Source organism: Schistocerca piceifrons, chromosome X (assembly GCF_021461385.2).
Source record: "Schistocerca piceifrons isolate TAMUIC-IGC-003096 chromosome X, iqSchPice1.1, whole genome shotgun sequence".
Lineage (NCBI taxonomy): Eukaryota > Metazoa > Arthropoda > Insecta > Orthoptera > Acrididae > Schistocerca > Schistocerca piceifrons.
In genome coordinates this window covers 654,283,364-654,308,288 of record NC_060149.1, presented here as the reverse complement: position 1 = coordinate 654,308,288, position 24,925 = coordinate 654,283,364, and the positions used below count along the sequence as shown (strand labels likewise).

Sequence of the window (24,925 nt, the reverse complement as noted above, 5' to 3'; positions counted from 1 at the left end):
CAGAAATTCTGATTTGGATGGTGTTCACTGACTGCTACTTTGTCACTGAATCAACTCAATATTCAAGGTGTCTTTGAATGGCTTGAAGCAACACTTATCTAAAGACTGCAGCTGGTGAATTGTGTGCTTTGGTAGCTTTATGTTTGCAACTCTGTTACTCTTCGCTTTTTCTATTACTGTAGGATCTAAATGACTAAGGTGACCATCCAACAGGAAAAGTAAAGACCTGGCCACAGGAGTGATTACAGTAGCCTGAAAAGGTGGATGACATCATAAAACCATGAACTACATATGAATAAAATTGCCAGATAAATCATTTTCCCCTCTTCCAGGAACTCCATGAAAGCTCACTGTAAAAAACAATAAGCTGACACACAAGTAAGCATGGTTGTAGTATTGTCTTTTCCAGAGCCTTGAATATCAAGGAAACATCTAACCCAATACCTGTAACAACATGTATCCTGGAAGGATCTGCCAAAAAGTATGTTTCATCCAAATTCTGTATGTAGGCTGGTTTATCTCTGGTATCCAACTCTCACAGTAGTTCTCTTAGCTGATCATAAATGATAAAGGGGTCAATTATTGCTTTTCTACAATTCATTTCAAGAGTTTCAGTGTTGGTGAATTATGCAAACAGAAATTTCTGAACCACTTTGCACCATCATTAAAACAAGTGGTCAATCCATTCTGTTCTACAAAGTCCTAAGCAACATCAGCTCTTGTCAGTGGAAATTCCCATTTAGCAGGTGTATTCATGTGTGTAGATAAAATTGTTTCTTGATCAGCTGTCAAGTTTGTCTTCCGACATTGCACACCTGAGTGGATACCATTTACCTTTCTGGGCAGGAACATTTGATCCATTTTGTATTTCAATGCTACTTCCTGAAGTGATGATCCATCTTTCACTTCTTTTATAGCTGCAACAATATCTTCTTGAGTGTATGGCCTTTCTTTTATCTTGTATGAATGTGCCACAGTACTCATGTTATAACCCAACACACTCCAATTTAATATTGTATGATATAGGCATAAACTATGTTTAAGAACACTAGGGGCCTTAGATTATGTGTCAGTGTAATGAATACATACCAATAAGAGAGATTCAAGAGGAACCACATTCGAAACTTTCTTTCCTTTGTGTCTTGGATGGGTGGTGCACTTGACATAGCTGGCGTAAAGCCCAGAGTAAAGCACAGAGTGTACTATGTGCCCAGCAAAAGGGCCTCTGATTGAGGAACCACTCGGTATGGTTGGTGTTAAGCCCAGAGAATTATGTACCACGAGTGCTAGATATGAGGTGTCTGGAGAGCAGTTGGTTGGCAACTTATAAAGCCGTCTGATGGAAGGGTACCAGGAGGGTGTGGTGGTGGTACGTGACTCGTGGGACTGCTTTGTAAAGCAAGTATTGTGCCACCTGGTAGTGTCCCACCTGTTGGGATGTGGTCTCCCAAGGGTGTGTTCCTACCATACTGGAAAGTTTTGGCTGTATCAGGCTTAGAACACCTTTCCCTGCCGTAAAAAACTTATTTGTAGTTGACAATCACATTAATATAACATGGTTGGATAGTATCCTCATTTTGTTGAACAGTATACATGTTCAGTCAGGTAAAAGGTTGTAGTAATGTATCTAACACAACCTCCTGTAGAACCTAGCCAGTAGGTTAAACTTTGATGCCAGCAAATAAAAAATGTTCAGTGAGTGCTGTGTTAGAGAATGTGTTTGTGAATATTAGATAAATAGTTACTTGTATTGGCCGCCACATTAAGCACACACACAGCCACAATCTGTGCCCCAAAGATGTTACAGAGTATACCATACTGTCTGGACAGAAGAAAAGAGGAAATACAGTTTAACGTCTCATCTTCCATGAACTCATTAGAAAAGAAGCACAAGTTCAGATCAGGGAAGGATTTGGTAAGATATCAACCTAACCGTGTACTGTCTAACAAACAATCACACTGTTTTCCTTTAGAAATTTAGGGACTACACAGAAAAACATCCAGTGGGCTTCTGTAGGAGGGATTTGAACCATATTTATTATATACTCTTTTGGAACTATATTCTGTCACGTCAGTGACTGCTTTGTAAAAGAATATTGTTGTAAACTGATAAATAGAGGTTAGATTAAGCACAGTGTTCTCAGTATTTGTGGGGAAATGGTGATCTGTCGGACAGGTGGAATCTTCAGAACTAGGATGTGTTTCTGGTGAAAATGAGCTGTAGCCTCACAAATAAGACTCAGTATGTATTAATTTTGTTTTAATGAGCTGAGTCTCAGGCATAAATAAAGTATTCTGAATGAATCAGGAAGTTAGTATATATATCATCCTGATCCAAAACAGTATAAAATGATGTTAAGATGCGACTCAATATTGCCAATTTTGGGGACATAGATATCAGTAATTTAACATATTTAGAATATTTTCACTTGCTAATATCCTACAGGATTACATTCCGGGGAATTCCTCACTTAGGCAAAAATTATTCATTGCGCAAAGGAAAATAATTAGAATTAGGTGTGGGGGCTCACACAGGTACACCGTGCAGGCATATGTTTAACCATTTTGGAATATTAATCACAGCCTAACAGTAGAGTTATTCACTGATGAAATCTGTTGTTAACAATTCATTGCAATTTGAGAGTTGTTAGAGAGATTTACAAATAAATATTATGAGGAAAACTCATCTTCACTACTCTCTAGTGAATTTATCTATCTTACAGAAAGGAGTAAGACACACACCTATAAAACACAAAATATCTTATGGTCAGCAGAAGTGTTTTCAAATGTAGATCAAAGTCGTTCGTCCTTATTAATCTCTTCTATACCACAAATTAATTCTTGAGTAGCAGTAACTAGGCAATTACTGGTTATTTACAGGTTTGGCTGTGCAGTCTTTGGTTCGATTCACACATCCCACACCATTGTATTTCTCATGAATATGATCTACAGAACATGGAACTAATGGACTAGCTAACACTATTATTGTTTAATTATTTTATTTGTGGTGTTATGTTTTAAGTATATTCTGGAAACAGATGGTTTCTGAATAATCACATCATCACCTACATATATTCCTCATTGGAACATTACATCTGTGACTATATGAAACTTAATGCCTTCATGAGCTTTGAATGCCAGGTTTAACTTAGACGGCTTCTGGAACATTGTGTGTGGTGGATGGATCAATAGTGCACACACAAACGAATTCTCAGTGCACAGCTGAACAACACAGTGAGAATTATCAGTGATACACAAAGATCAACCATCAGCAAATGACTGTCCATATTGAGCCAAATTCTGCCCGCTGGACTTTGATGAAGAGCAGCTCTGCTCTGTGAGTTTAAAAGCATACATGGCAACCTGCAACTCCCTATCCATCGAGATATGGTTATTCTAGAAATAAACAGGTTTAACCCAAAAAAAAAAAAAATCCATGAAAACAGCCATGCAGCTGAACATTTCAATTCAACCTAACAGACATGGGAACAAGACTGCTTGCCCTCCACATTGCCAGAACTGCTTTGCTTAAGAAAGAAACCCCTCTGCCTTTGACCAATTGCACAGAACATGTACAGTGTTTAACTGAATAAGCACCAGTCACAGCAGAAGAGTGGACACACTTCATAGATTGTGATTGTGGAGCAGCTAGACAAACCATTTGTCACATAGTCACTGACTGTCCCAACAGGGCCTATTGTGGTACTTTTAATGATTTCCTGATGGCAATGAATGATGCAATTGATTGTATTAAAAATTTAGATGTCTGTCTGTAAATTGCATGTATTATTTTCTGTATTATATTTAATATTGTGCTTAAAAACTTTACAATGAAATATAAAATAAATAAATGTGCTTGGGTGCTTTCTGTTGCTCCCAGTGTGTGGAACAGAGCCTACTTCTGTAGCTTCTCACTTATCCTGTCTGAAAATTGTCTGAATACAACCTTCTCAGCATGTTCCCTTTTTCAGGCATTGTTATTATAATTATTTAGGGATTTGAGAGTAAAACTTCATTGTTATCTTGGAGCTTACTCTGTTTTCATGTAACTGTGTGAACCATGAATATTATTAAATGCAAATAATATGTGATAAATTTTGTTTTACAGGTTTACGCAATATGTACAGATCTTGTATTCACATACTTCATATGTCCTGCAATTGTCCATCCAGAACCGTATGGTATCACAGATGCTCCAATAAGCTACATAGCAAGATTTAATTTGATGCAAGTAGGCCAGATTGTGCAGACTCTGGCAATGATGAAATATGAAGATGTTAGTAGCAAAGTTGCAGATCTCTACAGTCTTTTCGAGAAAGTAAGTGTCCTTCTACACACACACACACACACACACACACACACACACACACACACACACACACACACGATGAGCCCAAACATTGTGACCATGTGCTCAATAGCATGCAGTTCCACTTTGAAATGCGATACAGCTGCGATCGTGCCTGGCATGGATTCAACAAGTCAAGAGATATGTGACACCAGGTGTTTATGCCCTGGTCATGCAATCCTTGTAAATTAGGGGCTGATGGTTTGTGAGGGCAGGGCTGGTACCCAATAGCATTCCAGACGTTTCCCATCGGGTTCCAATCAGATGTATTTGGTGGCCAAGACATCAACATGAGTTCACTCTCATACTCCTCAGACCGCTTTTGTAGAACTCTGGTCTGGTGACATGGACAGTAATCCGGTTTTTTTGTATGTAATAAGGCTAATACAATTAGATGTATTTACTGGTTTTATTCATGTGCAACCAGTTTTGACATTGCAGTACACTGTCTACAGGCCACTGGATGTGGCAGATATATTGTTTATCATATGTATGAGATACTGCAGTATAATATCTATTATTACATTTAAAAAAATGATCACATAATAACTAAATTAGACTAAACCAATTCAAATTTCATATACATGAATGTGACCAGCATAGTATTTAAAAAAAACTTTAATAAAAGACAAGCTATGTATAATGTCTACACTGTATCATATTTGTAATTATTGTGAACAAATTAAACAGCCTACAGTACAGATGTATTACTAAGTATAAGTCATATATATGTACAAGTGAAGTGATGTACTTAGAGTTATTAACTTAAGACCAGGGGGTGTCCCCCATATCATACTGCCCCCACCAGGTTTTGTCCCTGGCGTACATGTTTCGAGCAGATATTAATGTGGATGAGGATGTATGTTGACACGAGTTTGGATGTAGCGTGACAAGAAGCACGATTCCTCCAACCCTTGATCCATGGTCTACTGCAGTTGAAATTGATGTTGTCATTGGGTCAACATGAGAACACTTGGCAATCATGTGCTGCATAGCCCCATGTTCAATAATTTGCATTGAATAGTGTGCTGCAAAACATTTGTGCTTGCACTGGCATTATACTCTGTCTTTAGATCTGCTACAGATTGTTGACTTTGTTGCTTCACAGAGTGGACAAGCCATAGACCCCCGGTATTGTTTCACTGTCTGTAAATGACTTTCAGAAGATTGTCATGACAGTAGCTTTGCTGTTCTTGAGATTATTGTGCCATTTATCCAAGTCACTTATGTCAGTGGATTTCCCCATTTGTGGCCTGTATTGTTGCTGGAGTGATTCCACAGTCACCTCTGCTTAACTTGCACACTTTTCTTGCCATGTTGTATGTCCGCAATGCTACTAGGAGGCATTCAGAGGGTGTCAGTGTCGTAGTTTTGTGTGTTAAAAATGGTCTTAATGTTCATTATATTAAGTTTTTAATTTACATTTGGTGTCAGCTTTTAAGAAATTATGTACAAAATTGTAATTGAAGCCAGATCTGCTGCCCTTGGAATGTAAAATGTTGTAGTTCTTTGGTTTACTCATTTTTCTTTCAGTGTTGAGTAGAATGTATTGTTATCTGCAGAGAGTATTGAGATATTTAAAATACACACCAGATATGTCAGCAATATCAAAACTTTCAAAAAGTTAGTGGTTTTGGGACAGGTTAGTGCTGTGTTAGTGCATATATTTTAAGACAGCACCCTCATAGTTCCACTACTTCGAGAGTAGGACATTATTTGGCATGCAGTCCTGCATCCAAAATGAGAATTGCCATCTGTGGTGCTCTCCAAATTGTCACAAATGATCCAGTGTTTATCTCCCATAAGCACATGTTTCAGAAGTTGGTTATCTTCTTGAGAGTTGAACAGCTAGTAGTAGATTCATATGTGAAAGACTGATATGCCATTCGCCAGTTTTGTTCGGTGCTCATACTGAACATAGAAAATTGGACAAATAAATCAACGAAAAGACTGAAGTTGGAAGATATGATTGACAGAAGCAAAAATATAATGGACATAGGTGTAACATATTTATTGATGGATGATTCACGAACCATGGAAGTTCTTTGTCAAGTTCCAAGAAAAGACCAGTCTGGTAATCGTATGGAAGCAGGTAGATGACACAGGAAAACATTTAGGAACCTCGTAGTTGCATATAGTCAAAGGCCACAATGCATGTAGAAATCTGAAGGGGGCTCTTCTCCCAGCAGCAAATACATTCTATTTAATGTTCTGTCATTGACCTCAAGGATCAACTCACTGCGCTCTTCCGCCACTTGCACCTGACAAGGGAACCTCCCCACCGCACCCCCCTCAGATGTAGTTATAAGTTGGCACAGTGGATAGGCCTTGAAAAACTGAACACAGATCAATCGAGAAAACAGGAAGAAGTTGTGTGGAACTATGAAAAAAATAAGCAAAATATACAAACTGAGTAGTCCATGCGGAAGATAGGCAACAGAAAGGAAACTATGGTCTCAGTAGCGCCGTGGTCCTGTGGTTAGCGTGAGCAGCTGCGGAGCGAGAGGTCCTTGGTTCCGGAGTGATTATCACATCCACAAGAAAACCTAAATAAGACACGGTAGAAGAATCTATTTACCCATTCGCCAAGTGTACAAGTTTGGTGGGTCGACAGCATATTCCTGTCATGTGACGCACATGTCGTATAGAATATATCAGACGTGTTTTCCTGTCGAGGAATCGGTTGACATATGACCTTGCGATCAAATGTTTTTGGTTCCCATTGGAGAGGCACGTCCTTTCGTCTACTAATCGCACGGTTTTGCGGTGCGGTCGCAAAACATGGACACTAAACTTATTATAGTGTACAGAGACGTCAATGAACGAACGGACAGATCATAACTTTGCAAAAATAAAGAAAGTAAACTTTTCACTCGAGGGAAGGTTTGAACCCAGGACCTCTCGTCCCGCAGCTGCTCAAGCTAACCACGGGACCACGGTGCTCCTGAGCTCACGCCACACTTGATGTTGCATATCTTGCACATGGACCACTCAGTTTGTATATTTTGCTTATTTTTTCATAGTTCCACACAACTTCTTCCTGTTTTCTCGATTGATCTATATTCAGTTTTTCAAGGCCTATCCACTGTGCCAACTTGTAATTAAATCTGAGGGGGGTGCGATGGGGAGGTTCCCTTGTGAGAAATACATACACTTATAAGTTATCAGAGAATGCTTCCTATCCTGTTGGTACTGAACCCCAGAACTATTATGGTCAATTATGTGCTTAGCAGAGTTATATTATAATGAGTGTTCAAATAAAAAGGTATGAAATGTTGTAATTACCAAGCCAGTTGAAATTTTCATATGCAGCTTTGTAATAACGTAGTGAGACATCTAGGGATGCGAATGTAGTGTTTTCACCTCCCCCTGAAAAATTAAAGCTCTGCCCTCAGAAGGCAAGGAGATGCTCACCATCTTCCTCGACATGTGAGGTTCGATACTCATCGAATTAGTCGAGCATGGAAAAACCATCAATAGTAACATTTATTGTGTTATACTCCATAGCCTACACAAGTCCATCAATAACACAGCTGGACTACTTACGGACAGAGTGATTCTGCACATGTCCGAGGTCATACAAAATGTAATGTCAAAGTTGAAGTAGGAGCAGCTTGAGCATCTGCCCTTGACTTAAAAAAAGTGTGGCGCGCTAAAAAATCAGCTCAAAGGGAAGTGCTTCAACTGTTTCAATTAACTGAAGCATGTCACCACCACAGGAATTTTGGAAACAGGTAGTCCTTCGGCTTCTGAAACAGTGGGATGGTTATGCTCAGGTCTCTGGTGATTACTTTTGAATGAAGACTTTTGTGTACAAAGCTTGCAGACTAACCAGACATGCAAATTGAGGAGCCAAAATGCGTACCTGCCAACCGTTCTGATCTATACGAGAGACCAGTTATTCCTTTATTTCTCCAAATTTTTAGCTAATTATCATGAAATCTAATACATTTGTTTTGAAAATCTCCCTTTTTACCCACTCACTAGTCATTTTTAGTTGATATACGTATCAAAGTTAATGGAAATCGGGAAATCGCACACGACCTTCGTAGGGCTATGAAGTGTTTAGCGACAGGTTCCTTGCATAAAAAGTTCTCAGTTTACTTGCTGCATCAAATTTGGATGAAATACCAAACTTTCGATGATTGATTTCATCCTCCTCCATCATGATCAGTGGTGGCGGGGGCTGAAACTGACTGACGGGAACAGAAGAAGCTTCTCGCAGTTTACCACATGAGGCAAGGGGATGGTGCTGCAATCAGTGCTGGATAGGGAGTGCAAACAAAATCTGTGGATGTAGAAGGCACCATCACAGTATGCACCATTTCCGTGTTGACACCATGATGTAATACAGCTAATCAGATGCCATCCTGTGGGTATAAAAGTGAGAGCCTTGCTAGTTCCCAACAATCAGGTTTACCCCCTGATGATGATGATGATGATGATGATGAAAGCAATCGTCAAAAGCTTGGAAATTGATGCAGCAGGTAACTCAAACTTTTTATGCAACCGTTATTTTTCCTCTTTCCTGCATACTTTTTCGCATGTATACTTGCATTGTTCAGTGCTGTGCTTCGTTTGGACTTGTGTTTTTGTGCTTAAGAGAAGTCACTTATTATTCAATGGTTTTATAATCAGTATAAGTCTTTAGAGTTTATGCTTATTTATTTTGTTACCTTAATCTGTGAAAGACTTTATTTAAGTGTCTAAATAGACTGAAGGATCCATTAGTGTGCGATTATGCAATTGCAGTACAATCTCGGGTAGCAAACACGCCAATAAAGTATGTAGAAGTGAAGTGTAGGATTGATACAGGAAATACAGAAGATTCAAAGAAGAGTAGCACATTTTATCACCAGTTCATTTAGTAAGCATGAAAGCATTAGAGATGCTAATCCAACTTCAGTGGCAGATACTACAAGAGAGGCACAGTGTATCGCAGTATAGTCTACTGTTAAAATTTAAGTGGTATACATTCCTAGTAGAGTAAATCAATGTATTTCTTCCCCTTTCGTGTACCTTGCAAAAATTCTGTTAAGGTCAACTAGAGAGACTCGAGCTCATGTGGAAGCTAACCAACAGTAGTCCTTTCCATGGAAGTTTCATCAATGGAACAGAAAATGGGGAAAGTTAACAGTAGTATGTGAAGTATTCTCTTCTACGCAGCACAAGGTGGCTTGCAAAGCACAGATGTAAATGTAGATGGGGTGATAACTGAAACTTGAGTTCAACAGCTACAGTTTGATTTAACTTATTAGAATGAGTTGACAACAAGCTGCATATTTCATGAAATGACACATTACTGGAATCCACTGATTTAAATTTACATATCAATTCGAAAATCTGAAGTAGAATGTAACACCAAAGATCGTTTTACAATAGTGTTAGAAATGTAATGTTTGTGGAAGTGTAGTTTTAACCAAGGCAGATAACTTTCACAGTTTTCAGTTGTTTCGTCAAACACTGAAAACAAAGACGGTGGCCCATCTTGCAGAATTAGCTGCAGCAGCTGATGTTGTCATTGTTGTAGTTTTTGCTTTTGTTGCTGAAGGTGTTGGTTTTGTTGCAACAGTTCTTTATGCTATTTTTAAGTTGGTCCTGGTGCTGCTTGAGCTTCAGCATCAGTTATTGCTGCCAGAATTTTAAGAACTTTAGATTTATTATAATAGTAATATTGTCCAACTGCATATACACGTGAAGGGACTCTCCTCATCATATTAGTGCTGGGATCAGCTAAAATTATTTGGACAGTAGGAATGTAAATGCTTAGCAATACAACCACTTTCCGATAAATGAGATGTTGTCGTAGGTGTCAAACTACCAGGTAGAACTGTGCATCAAATAGATACCAGTACCAGAAGTCAAGGGCATTGTCATCACATAACCAAAATCAGTAACGAAGTCTATAGCACAAACTTCATTATGTTCACATCAGTTACACCAATAAACCTCATGTAAACAAGTCAAGCTGCACTGCGTGAAGCTTGACCAGAGATGATGCCCACGTTATTTTATATGCCATAGTTGGCGTCAGTTGCAGACTCTTGTTCTGCTCCAAAGAGGTGCCACTTGGATAGTATCAGTGTCACTCTGATCAAAACCAACTTTAACATCTGTGGTGGAGATAATAAACTCGCTCCAGTGCCTGAACCATAGCTCCTCACTTGACCCAAAAACTAAGTGTGTGTGTGTGTGTGTGTGTGTGTGTGTGTGTGTGTGTGTGTGTATTTCTTTAGCCTCTCTGTGCATGCATCTAAATAAAGAAGAAAATAAACAAACACATTTCATGTACTTCTCATTAAATTTTGTGTTCACATTGGTGGGCAAAGACTGATTTCTGATGGTGATAAGCCTGCATAATAATGTTATGTAAATATGTGATTGTTTGTTCCAGGATTGTGTGTCATCTTTGCTGGACATAATTTTGGAGGGCAGTGCCAACAGTGTAGATGATGGGCAAGGGATAGATCAAAATACCAGCTTCAATGGACTCTCTCGCCATGCAGCACTCTTCATGGAAAACGAATTGCAAACAATGGTAATGCTAATAAAATTTTGAAAATGTTGAATAATCTGATCTGTTATGAATGTGATGTTGCACTCTTAAATGCTTCAGAGTCAATGCTTATCACCGTTTATGGAGTTGTATGAAAAACAGCAGTCAGTTCTGACACGAAATTAACTATACAGTTGATAATTTAAACTTAATAAATTGATAAGTTTTGTTTTGTGTCTTTACAGAATTAATGGTCTTCATACAGATTTATGTTCGATTTATAGAGATAATTTTCTTCCTTGTGCCATGGACACAATATTTCCTTTAATTTGTTTACAGAACTTTCCAGTCTTTGTACTTGCAGAGAGTAAAAGCCTGTTTTTTCGTTCAGTGCTCATATGTGCATCATAATGACTGCCAAACTTTTAAAGAAACCAAAGCCAAGGGGGCATATTCCACGATTGTTCTTGTTCCAGCCATGTACATAGATTATCCGTTTCTTGACGATGTAGTAGCCATCACAGTAGTATGTCCTAAATGTGCTCAAAGTATGTTGCTGATTAAGGGGTGACTAACCTGTTACTACCTGCTAGGTACGGCAAGTTGCATAGAGGTGCTACAAATACCATGCAGAAATAATAGAAACCATGTTTGCAGAACCCCTTCAAAAAGACATTTTCAGCATACTATACTTCGAAAAAATTTAAAAAAGAGTTGTGGAAATTGTTAAATGTTTCTTCTACATTGTGTGTTTCACACATTACGTTCTCTTGTTCTTCCAGGAAATATTCTGACTGAATGATTGTTCATAACAATATTAAATAGTGGTCTTTCGTAATTAACTGAACCTAATTGACAAGGAGTTATTTTTTAATTGTTTCATCTATTTTATGTATAACCTGTTTTGATAGTATCTATTTTTTAATTGTTTCATCTATTTTATGTATAACCTGTTTTGATAGTATCATCATCATCATCATGTTGGAGGTCAATTTTTTATATTTCTGTTCTTAATGAAAAGTGTTAAAACAGGCTGACCATAAAGCCATCAGCACACGGACCGTGCATCCAAATGTTGAGCGTGCCAAGTTTTTGACAAGCATGTCAGATATTCTTAACGTGTGTTTGAACATCAGTGAGATGGCATAACGCCACTTATGTCACGGACACATCATTTCCCTTTGGTTAAGAATTGTGAGGTGCTATATTGGCTTTCAGTTGAAGCCCGTATGTATATATATGTTTTCTGATGAGCTCTCAAAAATGCGCCATTAGTTGTACAATCAATTATAATAAAATGACAAGAAACATCATATTCATGGTAAAAGAGTTATGTAATTTGCATATTATGAGAGTATGTGATTTGAAGGCAACAGCATGTTGAGGATCCATTAAAAATGCATTGTTCTTGGTGCAGTTTGTTATAATTAAATTTGAATTACTAATGTAAGTATGATTAAAGCTTTCTGGAAATGGTAACAAGCTAGAGATGGTCACAAATCAATCGTGGTTGTTTTAGCACAACGTTTAGCATAACATTTTCCTGGTGATGGTCATGATGAGTTTGTGGTATGTCCCACTACGTCCAAATATTTTTTGCTAACCTTCATGTTTGTAATAGGTTGTGATACTTTCTTATTAGTTTAGTATAAACGTATACTGTAATATTCAATGATATGTAAATATAAGTGTGCTCTTTTTCAGGAGTAAATTTGTTCGATTTGCTTAATCTACAGGACACCTTTCATTACTTGCTGTTAGATATTTTGCCCTTTTTAAAGTTTTGTAGTACACATGTTGTAAAGATTCTGCTACTGAGTAGGGACAGTGGTCAAGTAAGAATGACCACAGAATTTTACTAAAAGGTGAGAATGATGAAATAATTTTTATCTTATGTGGAGAACTATTGTAAATTTGTCTTGCACTATTTGTAATGGAGCTTCTATAAGCTGATGCCTTTATTGAGTGGACATGGTACTTTTCTTTTTCCCATATAATATTGTCACGGATATTAAAGTTTTTATTTATGTGTACTATAGACAGAACAACCTGACTAGCATATAGACAAGGGAGGAAAGTACACTTTAATAGATACCGCCCATTTCTTAAACAGTGTAATTTACGAGTCAGATACAGTCAACAACTGGCTCTGCAGCGTGCTGCGATCGTGTATACCTTGATGAGGTCCACATATTGTATGCACATATCACACCTTTTTTTTCTGAGCATTCAGCTGACTGTTGAACTCGCCACGCTCAATGTTGACATTCAACAGCAGGGTAAATGTGCTGACAGCTTAAGATTATATTGCATCTTGCGCTAGTAATAATAAGCAATGTTAGCAACAGAGGCATCGTTCCCCACTGCAGTCTGATAACGGAGACCCAAGCATATGGAATAGGTTCCCAGATATGTGAGTGGTTCGAAGACCTCTTGTTGTTGTTGTTGTTGTTGTTGTTGTGGTCTTCAGTCCTGAGACTGGTTTGATGCAGCTCTCCATGCTACTCTATCCTGTGCAAGCTTCATCATCTCCCAGTATCTACTGCAACCTACATTCTTCTGAATCTGCTTAGTGTATTGATCTCTTGGTCTCCCTCTACGATTTTTACCCTCCACGCTGCCCTCCAATGCTAAATTTGTGATCCCTTGATGCCTCAAAACATGTCCTACCAACCGATCCCTTCTTCTAGTCAAGTTGTGCCACAAACTTCTCTTCTCCCCAATCCTATTCAATACCTCCTCATTAGTTACGTGATCTACCCACCTTATCTTCAGCATTCTTCTGTAGCACCACATTTCGAAAGCTTCTATTCTCTTCTTGTCCAAACTGGTTATCGTCCATGTTTCACTTCCATACATGGCTACACTCCATACAAATACTTTCAGAAACGACTTCCTCACACTTAAATCTATACTCGATGTTAACAAATTTCTCTTCTTCAGAAACGATTTCCTTGCCATTGCCAGTCTACATTTTATATCCTCTCTACTTCGACCATCATCAGTTATTTTACTCCCTAAATAGCAAAACTCCTTTACTACTTTAAGTGTCTCATTTCCTAATCTAATTCCCTCAGCATCACCCGATTTAATTTGACTACATTCCATTATCCTCATTTTGCTTTTGTTGATATTCATCTTATATCCTCCTTTCAAGACACTGTCCATTCCATTCAACTGCTCTTCCAAGTCCTTTGCTGTCTCTGACAGAATTACAATGTCATCGGCGAACCTCAAAGTTTTTACTTCTTCTCCATGAATTTTAATACCTACTCCAAATTTTTCTTTTGTTTCCTTTACTGCTTGCTCAATATACAAATTGAATAACATCGGGGAGAGGCTACAAGCCTGTCTCACTCCTTTCCCAACCACTGCTTCCTTTTCGTGTCCCTCGACTCTTATAACTGCCATCTGGTTTCTATACAAATTGTAAATAGCCTTTCGCTCCCTGTATTTCACCCCTGCCACCTTCAGAATTTGAAAGAGAGTATTCCAGTTAACGTTGTCAAAAGCTTTCTCTAAGTCTACGAATGCTAGAAACGTAGGTTTGCCTTTCCTTAATCTTTCTTCTAAGATAAGTCGTAAGGTTAGTATTGCCTCACGTGTTCCAACATTTCTACGGAATCCAAACTGATCTTCCCCAAGGTCCGCTTCTACCAGTTTTTCCATTCGTCTGTAAAGAATTCGCATTAGTATTTTACAGCTGTGACTTATTAAACTGATAGTTCGGTAATTTTCACACCTGTCAACACCTGCTTCATTTGGGATTGGAATTATTATATTCTTCGTGAAGTCTGTGGGTATTTCGCCTGTCTCATACATCTTGCTCACCAGATGGTAGAGTTTTGTCATGACTGGCTCTCCCAAGGCCATCAGTAGTTCTAATGGAATGTTGTCTACTCCCGGGGCCTTGTTTCGACTCAGGTCTTTCAGTGCTCTGTCAAACTCTTCACGCAGTATCTTATCTCCCATTTCATCTTCATCTACATCCTCTTCCATTTCCATAATATTGTCCTCAAGTACATCGCCCTTGTATAAACCCTCTATATACTCCTTCCACCTTTCTGCCTTCCCTTCTTTGCTTAGAACTGGGTTGCCATCTGAGCTCTTGATATTCATACAAGTGGTTCTCTTCTCTCCAAAGGTCTCTTTAATTTTCCTGTAGGCAGTATCTATCTTACCCCTAGTGAGACAAGCCTCTACATCCTTACATTTGTCCTCTAGCCATCCCTGCTTAGCCATTTTGCACTTCCTGTCGATCTCATTTTTGAGACGTTTGTATTCCTTTTTGCCTGCTTCATTTACTGCATTTTTATATTTTCTCCTTTCATTAATTCAATTCAATATTTCTTCTGTTACCCAAGGATTTCTATTAGCCCTCGTCTTTTTACCTACTTGATCGTCTGCTGCCTTCACTACTTCATCCCTCAGAGCTACCCATTCTTCTTCTACTGTATTTCTTTCCCCCATTCCTGTCAATTGTTCCCTTATGCTCTCCCTGAAACTCTCTACAACCTCTGGTTCTTTCAGTTTATCCAGGTCCCATCTCCTTAAATTCCCACCTTTTTGCAGTTTCTTCAGTTTCAATGTGCATTTCATAACCAATAGATTGTGGTTAGAATCCACATCTGCCCCTGGAAATGTCTTACAATTTAAAACCTGGTTCCTAAATCTCTGTCTTACCATTATATAATCTATTTGATACCTTCTAGTATCTCCAGGATTCTTCCAGGTATACAACCTTATTTCATGATTCTTGAACCAAGTGTTAGCCATGATTAAGTTATGCTCTGTGCAAAATTCTACAAGGCGGCTTCCTCTTTCATTTCTTCCCCCCAATCCATATTCACCTACTATGTTTCCTTCTCTCCCTTTTCCTACTGACGAATTCCAGTCACCCATGACTATTAAATTTTCGTCTCCCTTCACTACCTGAATAATTTCTTTTATCTCGTCATACATTTCATCAATTTCTTCATCATCTGCAGAGCTAGTTGGCATATAAACTTGTACTACTGTGGTAAGCTTGAGCTATTTTTTTTATTCATTATTAAGCCTACTCCTGCATTATCCCTATTTGATTTTGTATTTATAACCCTGTAATCACCTGACCAGAAGTCTTGTTCCTCCTGCCACCGAACTTCACTAATTCCCACTATATCTAACTTTAACCTATCCATTTCCCTTTTTAGATTTTCTAACCTACCTGCCCGATTAAGGGATCTGACATTCCACACTCCGATCCGTAGAATGCCAGTTTTGTTTCTCCTGATAACGACGTCCTCTAGAGTAGTCCCCGCCCGGAGATCCGAATGGGGGACTATTTTACCTTCGGAATATTTTACCCAAGAGGACGCCATCATCATTTAATCATACAGTAAAGCTGCATGTCCTCGGGAAAAATTACGGCTGTAGTTTCCCCTTGCTTGCAGCCGTTCGCAGTACCAGCACAGCAAGGCCGTTTTGGTTAATGTTACAAGGCCAGATCAGTCAATCATCCAGACTGTTGCCCCCGCAACTACTGAAAAGGCTGCTGCCCCTCTTCAGGAACCACATGTTTGTCTGGCCTCTCAACAGATACCACTCCGTTGTGGTTGCACCTACGGTACGGCCATCTGTATCGCTGAGGCACGCAAGCCTCCCCACCAACGGCAAGGTCCATGGTTCATGGGGGGGAAGACCTCTTAAGTAACAGAATCCAGTACATTGTCCTCAATGGTGAATGTTCATCAGAAACGAGGATATCATTTGTAGTGTCACAGTGAATTGTGATAGGGACAGCTCTTTTTCTCTGTATACAAAAGTGTTCTGGTGGATAGAGTGAACAGCAATCTGCAACTGATTGCTAATGACACTATTGTGTGGGAAAGTATTGTCATTGATTGAACGTAGGAGGCTTTAAGGTGACATAGAATTTCGAGTTGGTGTGATGACTGGCAGGTAGCTCGAAATGTTAAAAAAAGTTTTAAGTTAATGCAGATGCATAGAGAATAAACAATCCCATAATGTTTGAATACAGCATTAGTTGTGTACTGCTCAAACAGTTACATTGATGAAATATCTAGGCATAATGCTGCAGTGCTATATGAAATGGAATGGTGTGTAAGGACAGTAGTATGGAATACGAGTTTTAGACTTCAGTTTGTTGGCTCCAGATTTCAGTTCCACAGAATCAGAGAGTTATACCATCAGTATGTAATTTCAACATACTTCACATACTTTTTGAGTCACAGCCAACTGCTACATAAAAGGTTCCCGTCCTCCACATAGTCTTGAGTTTTAGGTAACATAGATGACCACAGCAGTGCTCCACTTGACAGACTACTGTGATTGCTGGGTAGTGGTCCTGGCAGTGTTGCATACCGACATCCCATGCCAACCATTGGTGCATTATGAGATTGATGTCACTTGCCTGCTCTGGCATCTCAGCAGATATTGAGTCACTACCCTACACTTGTGTGGAATGTGCAGCAAAGCAAGTGGCACCACAGCAGGAGCTCTTATCTCGACTGATTTCCCAGCAACCGTAAGTGTGTGTCCATATTGATCATGCCAGTCCGTTTCTGGATGACATTTGGCTCATGGTAGTGGACACGTGCTCACACTTCCCATATGTGATGCAAAAAGACAGTATTATGTCAGCAGCTATCCATCAAAGCCTTAGAGAAGACTTTTATGATGGAGGTTCTCTCTCTCACCCTCATGTCAAAAAAATGACCTTCAGTTTATGACTGGTCTGTTTCAGGGCTTCTTTAACAGAAGAGACATCTTGTGAATGCCACAGCACCATTCCATCTGTCCTTGAATGTCAATTCCGACAAATTATGTAAACACTGAAAACCCAGATCAAAAATGTGGTGCCATCTTTCAACATAGAGGATGCACTTATTCACATCCTGGCATCTTGCGGAACAAAGCTGGTCAAAGGAAAGTCACCAGTGGAGCTTCCGCAAGACCACCACTAACACATATTACTGGATTTGATGCTCTCATCACCAGAACTGCGCAGAACTCCCTTGCATTGAAGGTGGTGCATTGGTCTGCACATGCACCTTCAGTAAGGTTTCCCAGGATCATTACAGTGGTACACGGGTGCAAGACAAATGATGTGGCAGCAATGGCATCTGCTTCTTACACTACATCAAAGAAATCGGACCGCACATACCTAATATGAAATGGCCACAGCCTCCACTGCTTGCACCAAAACACTTCTGGCACCTCAGGGCACACCACCAGAAAGCCAAGGCTTCCAGCATATTTTATTTATTTATTTACATGTCTAGTTCCATAGGACCAAATTGAGGAGCAAATCTCCAAGGTCATGGAGTATGTCAGTACTTGAAATTACAACATAAAAGTAATAACAGATAATAATAAAATGTTTATGAACCCAAAAAAAGTCAAGCCATAAGTTTAAATAAACACAATCAACAATATAACATAAGAATCAGCTTAATTTTTCAAGCAACTCCTCAACAGAATAGGAGTGACACCTGAGGAAACTCTTCAGTTTCGATTTAAAAGCACTTGGATTGCTGCTAAAATTTTTGAATTCTTCTGGTAGCTTATTGAAAATGGATGCAGTAGTATACTGCACACATTTCTGCATGAGAGTTAAGGAAGTGCAATCCAAATGCAGGTTGGATTTCTGCCAAGTATTAAATGAGTGAAAGCTGCTAATTCTTGGGAATTAGCTGATATTGTTAACAAGAAATGACAGTGAAGAATATACAGGGCTATTACAAATGATTGAAGCGTTTTCATAAATTCACTGTAGCTCCATTCATTGACATATGGTCACGACACACTACAGATACGTAGAAAAACTCATAAAGTTTTGTTCGGCTGAAGCCGCACTTCAGGTTTCTGCCGCCAGAGCGCTCGAGAGCGCAGCGAGACAAAATGGCGACAGGAGCCGAGAAAGCGTATGTCGTGCTTGAAATGCACTCGCATCAGTCAGTCATAACAGTGCAACGACACTTCAGGACGAAGTTCAACAAAGATCCACCAACTGCTAACTCCATTCGACGCTTCTGGATGCCTCTGTAAGGGGAAATCAATGGCTCGGCCTGCAGTGTGCGCAGAAACGGTTGAACGCGTGCGGGCAAGTTTCACGCGTAGCCCGCGGAAGTCGACGAATAAAGCAAGCAGGGAGCTAAACGTACCACAGCCGACGGTTTGGAAAATCTTACGGAAAAGGCTAAAGCAGAAGCCTTACCATTTACAATTGCTACAAGCCCTGACACTCGATGACAAAGTCAAACGCTTTGAATTTTCGGCGCGGTTGCAACAGCTCATGGAAGATGATGCGTTCAGTGCGAAACTTGTTTTCAGTGATGAAGCAACATTTTTTCTTAATGGTGAAGTGAACAGATACAATGCGTGAATCTGGGCGGTAGAGAATCCTCACGCATTCGTGCAGCAAATTCGCAGTTCACCAAAAGTTAACGTTTTTTGTGCAATCTCACGGTTTAAAGTTTACGGCCCCTTTTTCTTCTGCGAAAACAACGTTACAGGACACGTGTATCTGGACATGCTGGAAAATTGGCTCATGCCGCAACTGGAGACCGACAGCGCCGACTTCATCTTTCAACAGGATGGTGCTCCACCGCACTTCCATCACGATGTTCGGCATTTATTAAACAGAAGATTGGAAAACCGACGGATCGGTCGTGGTGGAGATCATGATCAGCAATTCATGTCATGTCCTCCACGCTCTCCCGACTTAACCCCATGCGATTTCTTTCTGTGGGGTTATGTGAAAGATTCAGTGTTTAAACCTCCTCTACCAAGAAACATGCCAGAACTGCGAGCTCGCTTCAACGATGCTTTCGAACTCATTGATGGAGACATGCTGCGCCGAGTGTGGGAGGAATTTGATTATCGGCTTGATGTCTGCCGAATCACTAAAGGGGCACATATCGAACATTTGTGAATGCCTAAAAAAACTTTTTGAGTTTTTGTATGTGTGTGCAAAGCATTGTGAAAATATCTCAAATAATAAAGTTATTGTAGAGCTGTGAAATCGCTTCAATCATTTGTAATAACCCTGTATATATAGGCAGCATTAAGCCTTTGAACAAGATCCTGAATATTGGGTTTCCACGACAGTTTACTATCTATCTGAACATGTAGAAATTTGAACTGTTCAGTTTCACTAATCATTGTTGAATTGTGTGTTAGAAACTGTAAAAACTGAGTCTTACTCTGATTTAGCATTAGTTTATGCCATCAACTGCACTATTTGAAACCAAGCCAATGTTGCACACAACATCCTTTACTACCAAGCTAGTGTCATCAGTAAACAGAAATATTTTAGAGTTATCCATAATACTAGAGGACATATCACTTATATAAATAAGGAACAGGAGTGGCCTCAACACTGATCCTTGAGGCATCCCCAATTTGACTGTGCCCCACCCTGGCCCCACATCGCAGACATTTTCAACAATGTAATTAATGACCTTTTGCTGTCTGTTGTTAAAGTAAGAGGTGAACTAATTGTGAGCTATTCTCCGAATTCCATAATGTTCCAACTTCTGGAGCAATACACTGATGGTATAAAAATAGATCTAAAATTGTGTACATTATCCCTTTCTCCCTTTTTATAAAGTGGCTTTACTACTGAGTACTTTAATTGTTCAGGAAACTGACCATTCTTAAAGAAAAATTACAAATATGGCTAAGTGCAGGGCTAACATGTGCAGCACAGTACTTTGATATTCTGCTAGGCTCTCTAGACTGAGAGAAAATCTGGAATACATTTCACATAAATTTCCTCAGAATGTTGTAGTCTTAGGTGGAAATTTAAATTTACCAAATATAGATTGGGACACTCAGATGTTTAAGACGGGTGGTAGGGACAGAGCATCGATTGACATAATACTGAGTGCACTATCCGAAAATTACCTCGAGCAATCAAACAGAGAACCGACTCGTGGAGATAACATCTTGGACCTACTGATAACAAACAGGCACGAAATTTTCGACTCTGTAAGCGCAGAACAGCGAATCAGTGATCATAAGGCCGTTGCAGCATCCCTGAATATGGAAGTAAATAGGAATATAAAAAAAGGGAGGAAGGTTTATCTGTTTTGCAAGAGTAATAGGAGGCAGATTTCAGACTACCTAACAGATTCAAAACGAAAATTTCTGTTCCGACACTGACAATGTTGAGTGTTTATGGAAAAAGTTCAAGGCAATCGTAAAATGCGTTTTAGACAGGTACGTGACGAGTAAAACTGTGAGGGATGGGGAAAACCCACCGTGGATCAACAACAAAGTTAGAAAACTACTGCGAAAACAGAGAGAGCTTCACTGCAAATTTAAATGCAGCCAAAAACTCTCAGACAAACAGAAGCTAAACAATGTCAAAGTTAGCATAAGGAGGGCTATGCGTGAAGTGTTCAGTGAATTCGAAAGTAAAATTCTATGTACCGATTTGACAGAATATCCTAGGAAGTTTCTGGTCTTACATTAAACCAATAAGTGGATCGAAACAACATATCTAGACACTCTGGGATGATGATGGCATTGAAACAGAGAATGACACGCGTAAAGCTGAAATACTAAACACCTTTTTCCAAAGCTGTTTCACAGAGGAAGACCGCACTGCAGTTCTTTTAAATCCTCGCACAAATAAAAAATGGCTGACATCGAAATAAGTGTCCAAGGAATGGAAAACAACTGAAATCACTCAACAGAGAAAAGTCCACTGGACCTGATGGGATACCAATTCGATTCTTCACAGAGTACGCGAAAGAACTTGCCCCCCCCTTCTAACAGCTGTGTACCGCAAGTCTCTAGAGGGACGGAAGGTTCCAAATGATTGGAAAAGAGCACAGGTAGTTCCAGTTTTCAAGAAGGGTCGTCGAGCAGATGTGCAAAACTATTTGCCTATATATCTGACATTGATCTGTTGCAGAATTTTAGAACATTTTGCTCGTGTATCATGCCATTTCTGGAGACCCAGAATCTATTCTGTAGGAATTAACATGGATTCCGCAAACAGTGATCGTGTGAGACCCAACTCGCTTTATTTGTTCATGAGACCCAGAAAATATTAGATACAGACTCCCAGGTAGATGCCATTTTCCTTGACTTCCAGAAGGCGTTCGATACAGTTCCGCACTGTCGCCTGATAAACAAAGTAAGAGCGTACGGAAAATCAGACCAGTTGTGTGGCTGGATTGAAGAGTTTTTAGTAAACAGAACGCAGCATGTTGTTCTCAATGGAGACACATCTGCAGACGTTAAAGTAACCTCTGGCGTGCCACAGGGGAGTGTTATGGGACCATTGCTTTTTACAATATATGTAAATGACCTAGTACATAGTGTCGGAAGTTCCATGCGGCTTTTCGCGGATGATGCTGTAGTATACAGAGAAGTTGCAGCATTAGAAAATTGTAGCGAAATGCAGGAAGATCTGCAGCGAATAGGCACTTGGTGCAGGGAGTAGCAACTGACCCTTAACACAGGCAAATATAATGTATTGCGAATACATAGAAAGAAGGATCCTTTATTGTATGATTATATGATAGCGGAACAAACACTGGTAGCAGTTACTTCTGTAAAATATCTGGGAGTATGCGTACGGAACGATTTGAAGTGGAATGATCATAAAAAATTAATTGTTGGTAAGGCAGGTGCCAGGTTGAGATTCATTGGGAGAGTCCTTAGAAAATGTAGTCCATCAAAAAAGGAGGTGGTTTACAAAACACTCGTTTGACCTATACTTGAGTATTGCTCAACAGTTTGGAATCCGTACCAGGTCAGGTTGACAGAGGAGATAGAGAAGATCCAAAGAAGAGCGGCGTGTTTCATCACAGGGTTATTTGGTAAACGTGATAGTGTTATGTAGATGTTTAGCAAACTCAACTGGCAGACTCTTCAGGAGAGGCGCTCTACATCGTGGTGTAGCTTGCTGTCCAGGTTTCGAGAGGGTGCGTTTCTGGATGAGGTATCAAATATATTGCTTCCCTCTACTTATACCTCCCGAGGAGATCAAGAATGTAAAATTAGAGAGATTCGACGCGCACGGAGGCTTTCCAGCAGTCGTTCTTCCCGAGAACCATCCGCGACTGGAAGGGGAGGTAATGACAGGGGCACGTAAAGTGCCCTCTGCCACACACTGTTGGGTGGCTTGCGGAGTATAAATGTAGATGTAGACTTTATATCTTCGACCTTGTGCTGCTGACAGGCACTTCTTTCACAACTGACCATATGGTTTTAATTTTATCCTGTGAATTAAGTATTCTATTTGCGTGCCACTTACTCCTTGCCTTCCTAATGACATTTTAAGTACCTTACAGTACTGTTTGTAATGGCTACTGTAGCTTGATTGTGACTGCTTCTAACATTTTGATATAATTCCTGCTTTATTCCACATGATATCCTTATCTCATTAGTCAGCCAGCCAGGTTGCCTTTTATTGCTAGTACCCAATTTAGAACGTTCTAATGGAAAGCAACTCTGAAAGAGCCTGAGAAATGTGTCAAGGAAAATATATTTGTCATCTATGTTGTCGGCACTATAAACATCCTGCCACTCTTGTTCCTTGACAAGGTTTAAAACCTTTCTATTGCCGTTGGATTAGCTTTCCTACATAGTTTGTAATTATATGTGACATTTGTTTGAGTACAAAAGCCTTTTAGTGTTAAAATTTGTGCATCATGGTCTGAAAGGCCATTCACCCTTTTAATAACAGAATTTCTATCTAGTAATGAAGAACGAATAAAAAAAAAAAAAAAATTGTCTACTGCTGTGCTTCTGTTTCCTTCCGCCCTAGTCTGATAAAACGCAGTCTGCATCGGATCATGTGAGATTAGGAGATCTACGAACATCCTTTTTCTTTCACAGTCATATACAAAATTGATATTGAAGTCACCACATAAAACTAATTTTTGGTACTTCCTATAAAGTGAACTAAGAACTGTCTCTAGCTTGGGCATAAGTGCTGTAAAGTCAGTTACGTGACCTATAAACAACAACAATTAGAAGTTTAGTTTCACTAAGTTCAACTGCCTCTACACAACACACAAATATCTGTTCAGTGCAGTGCTGTGATAAACTTATGGACTCAAATGGAATACTGTTTTTTACATTCATGGCCACTCCCCCACTCCGCAAGGAACTCCTTGAAAAACAGTCAGCTAATCTGTATCCTGGTAGATGAAGCCTCTGAGTTGTCAAATTATTTAAATGGTGCTCCGATATACCAGTAATGTCAGAATCAGCATCTATAAGCAGTTCACTAACTTTATCTCTAATGCCTCTTATATTTTTATGAAATATGCTAATTCGTTCTCTACTTGGAAACTTGACATCCTCTGAAGATAATTTCTTAGTTCGAGGGACTTTCTTTGAGCAGGTATACCTATCAGCTGACTTCAGTCTAAAGAAGGTGCAGCTCCAACACCAACTTCTACAGGAATTTTTCCATGAGTCATCCCACCACCACCCACTACACTATCCCTATAAGCTTTGCCAGCCTCCCCTTCCCATACCTATTGAGGTGCAGGTCATGCCTAGTGAAACCTGACCTACTGATAGACCCAACTGGCACCACTGAAATGTGACCCATGCCCTCTGCCATCAGCGTCCTCTCCAGCCCATGTTAACGTGCCTAACAGCTGCATGAAGATGAGGCCTATCGTGACGCTGAAACAGTTGCACGAAATGCACATTAATGCCACCAGTTTGAGTAGCTATCTTTACCAGGTCACCATCTACATCATATTCCCCGACCCTATCAAGGCTATTCCCTGCTCCACCCACTGTCACTACCTGATCCTCTCTTGTAAAATTCGTACATAACTCCCCTATGCTGTCAGTCACCTGAGCCTACCCTGCACTAGGCTTCACATTGCTGATGACCTGCTACTCACACTCTAACACTTCCTGCAACTGCTGGCCTACACCTCTACCGTGCGAACTACCTAGCAGCGGAACCTTCTTCTTTCTGTTAGACTTTACAACCGACTTAGGCCTCTTAACTGCTGAGGACTGCTGCATATTTCCTACGCCTACAGCTGCCAGAGGCTCCTCTCTACTCAACTCTGACAACTGGTCAGATCTATTCG

General features: G+C 39.7%; 1 protein-coding gene across 4 annotated transcripts in view; it reads left to right on the top strand.

The window, feature by feature from the left end:
* Positions 1-24,925, top strand: part of LOC124721188 (GTPase-activating protein and VPS9 domain-containing protein 1) — a 362,758-nt gene that overhangs the window by 86,205 nt on the left and 251,628 nt on the right. For all 4 annotated transcript variants that reach the window (XM_047246031.1, XM_047246029.1, XM_047246032.1 and 1 more), the window contains 2 exons: positions 4,109-4,318; positions 10,743-10,886. In XM_047246031.1, the coding sequence (XP_047101987.1) occupies positions 4,109-4,318; positions 10,743-10,886 (354 nt within the window). The remainder of the gene's footprint in view (positions 1-4,108; positions 4,319-10,742; positions 10,887-24,925) is intronic.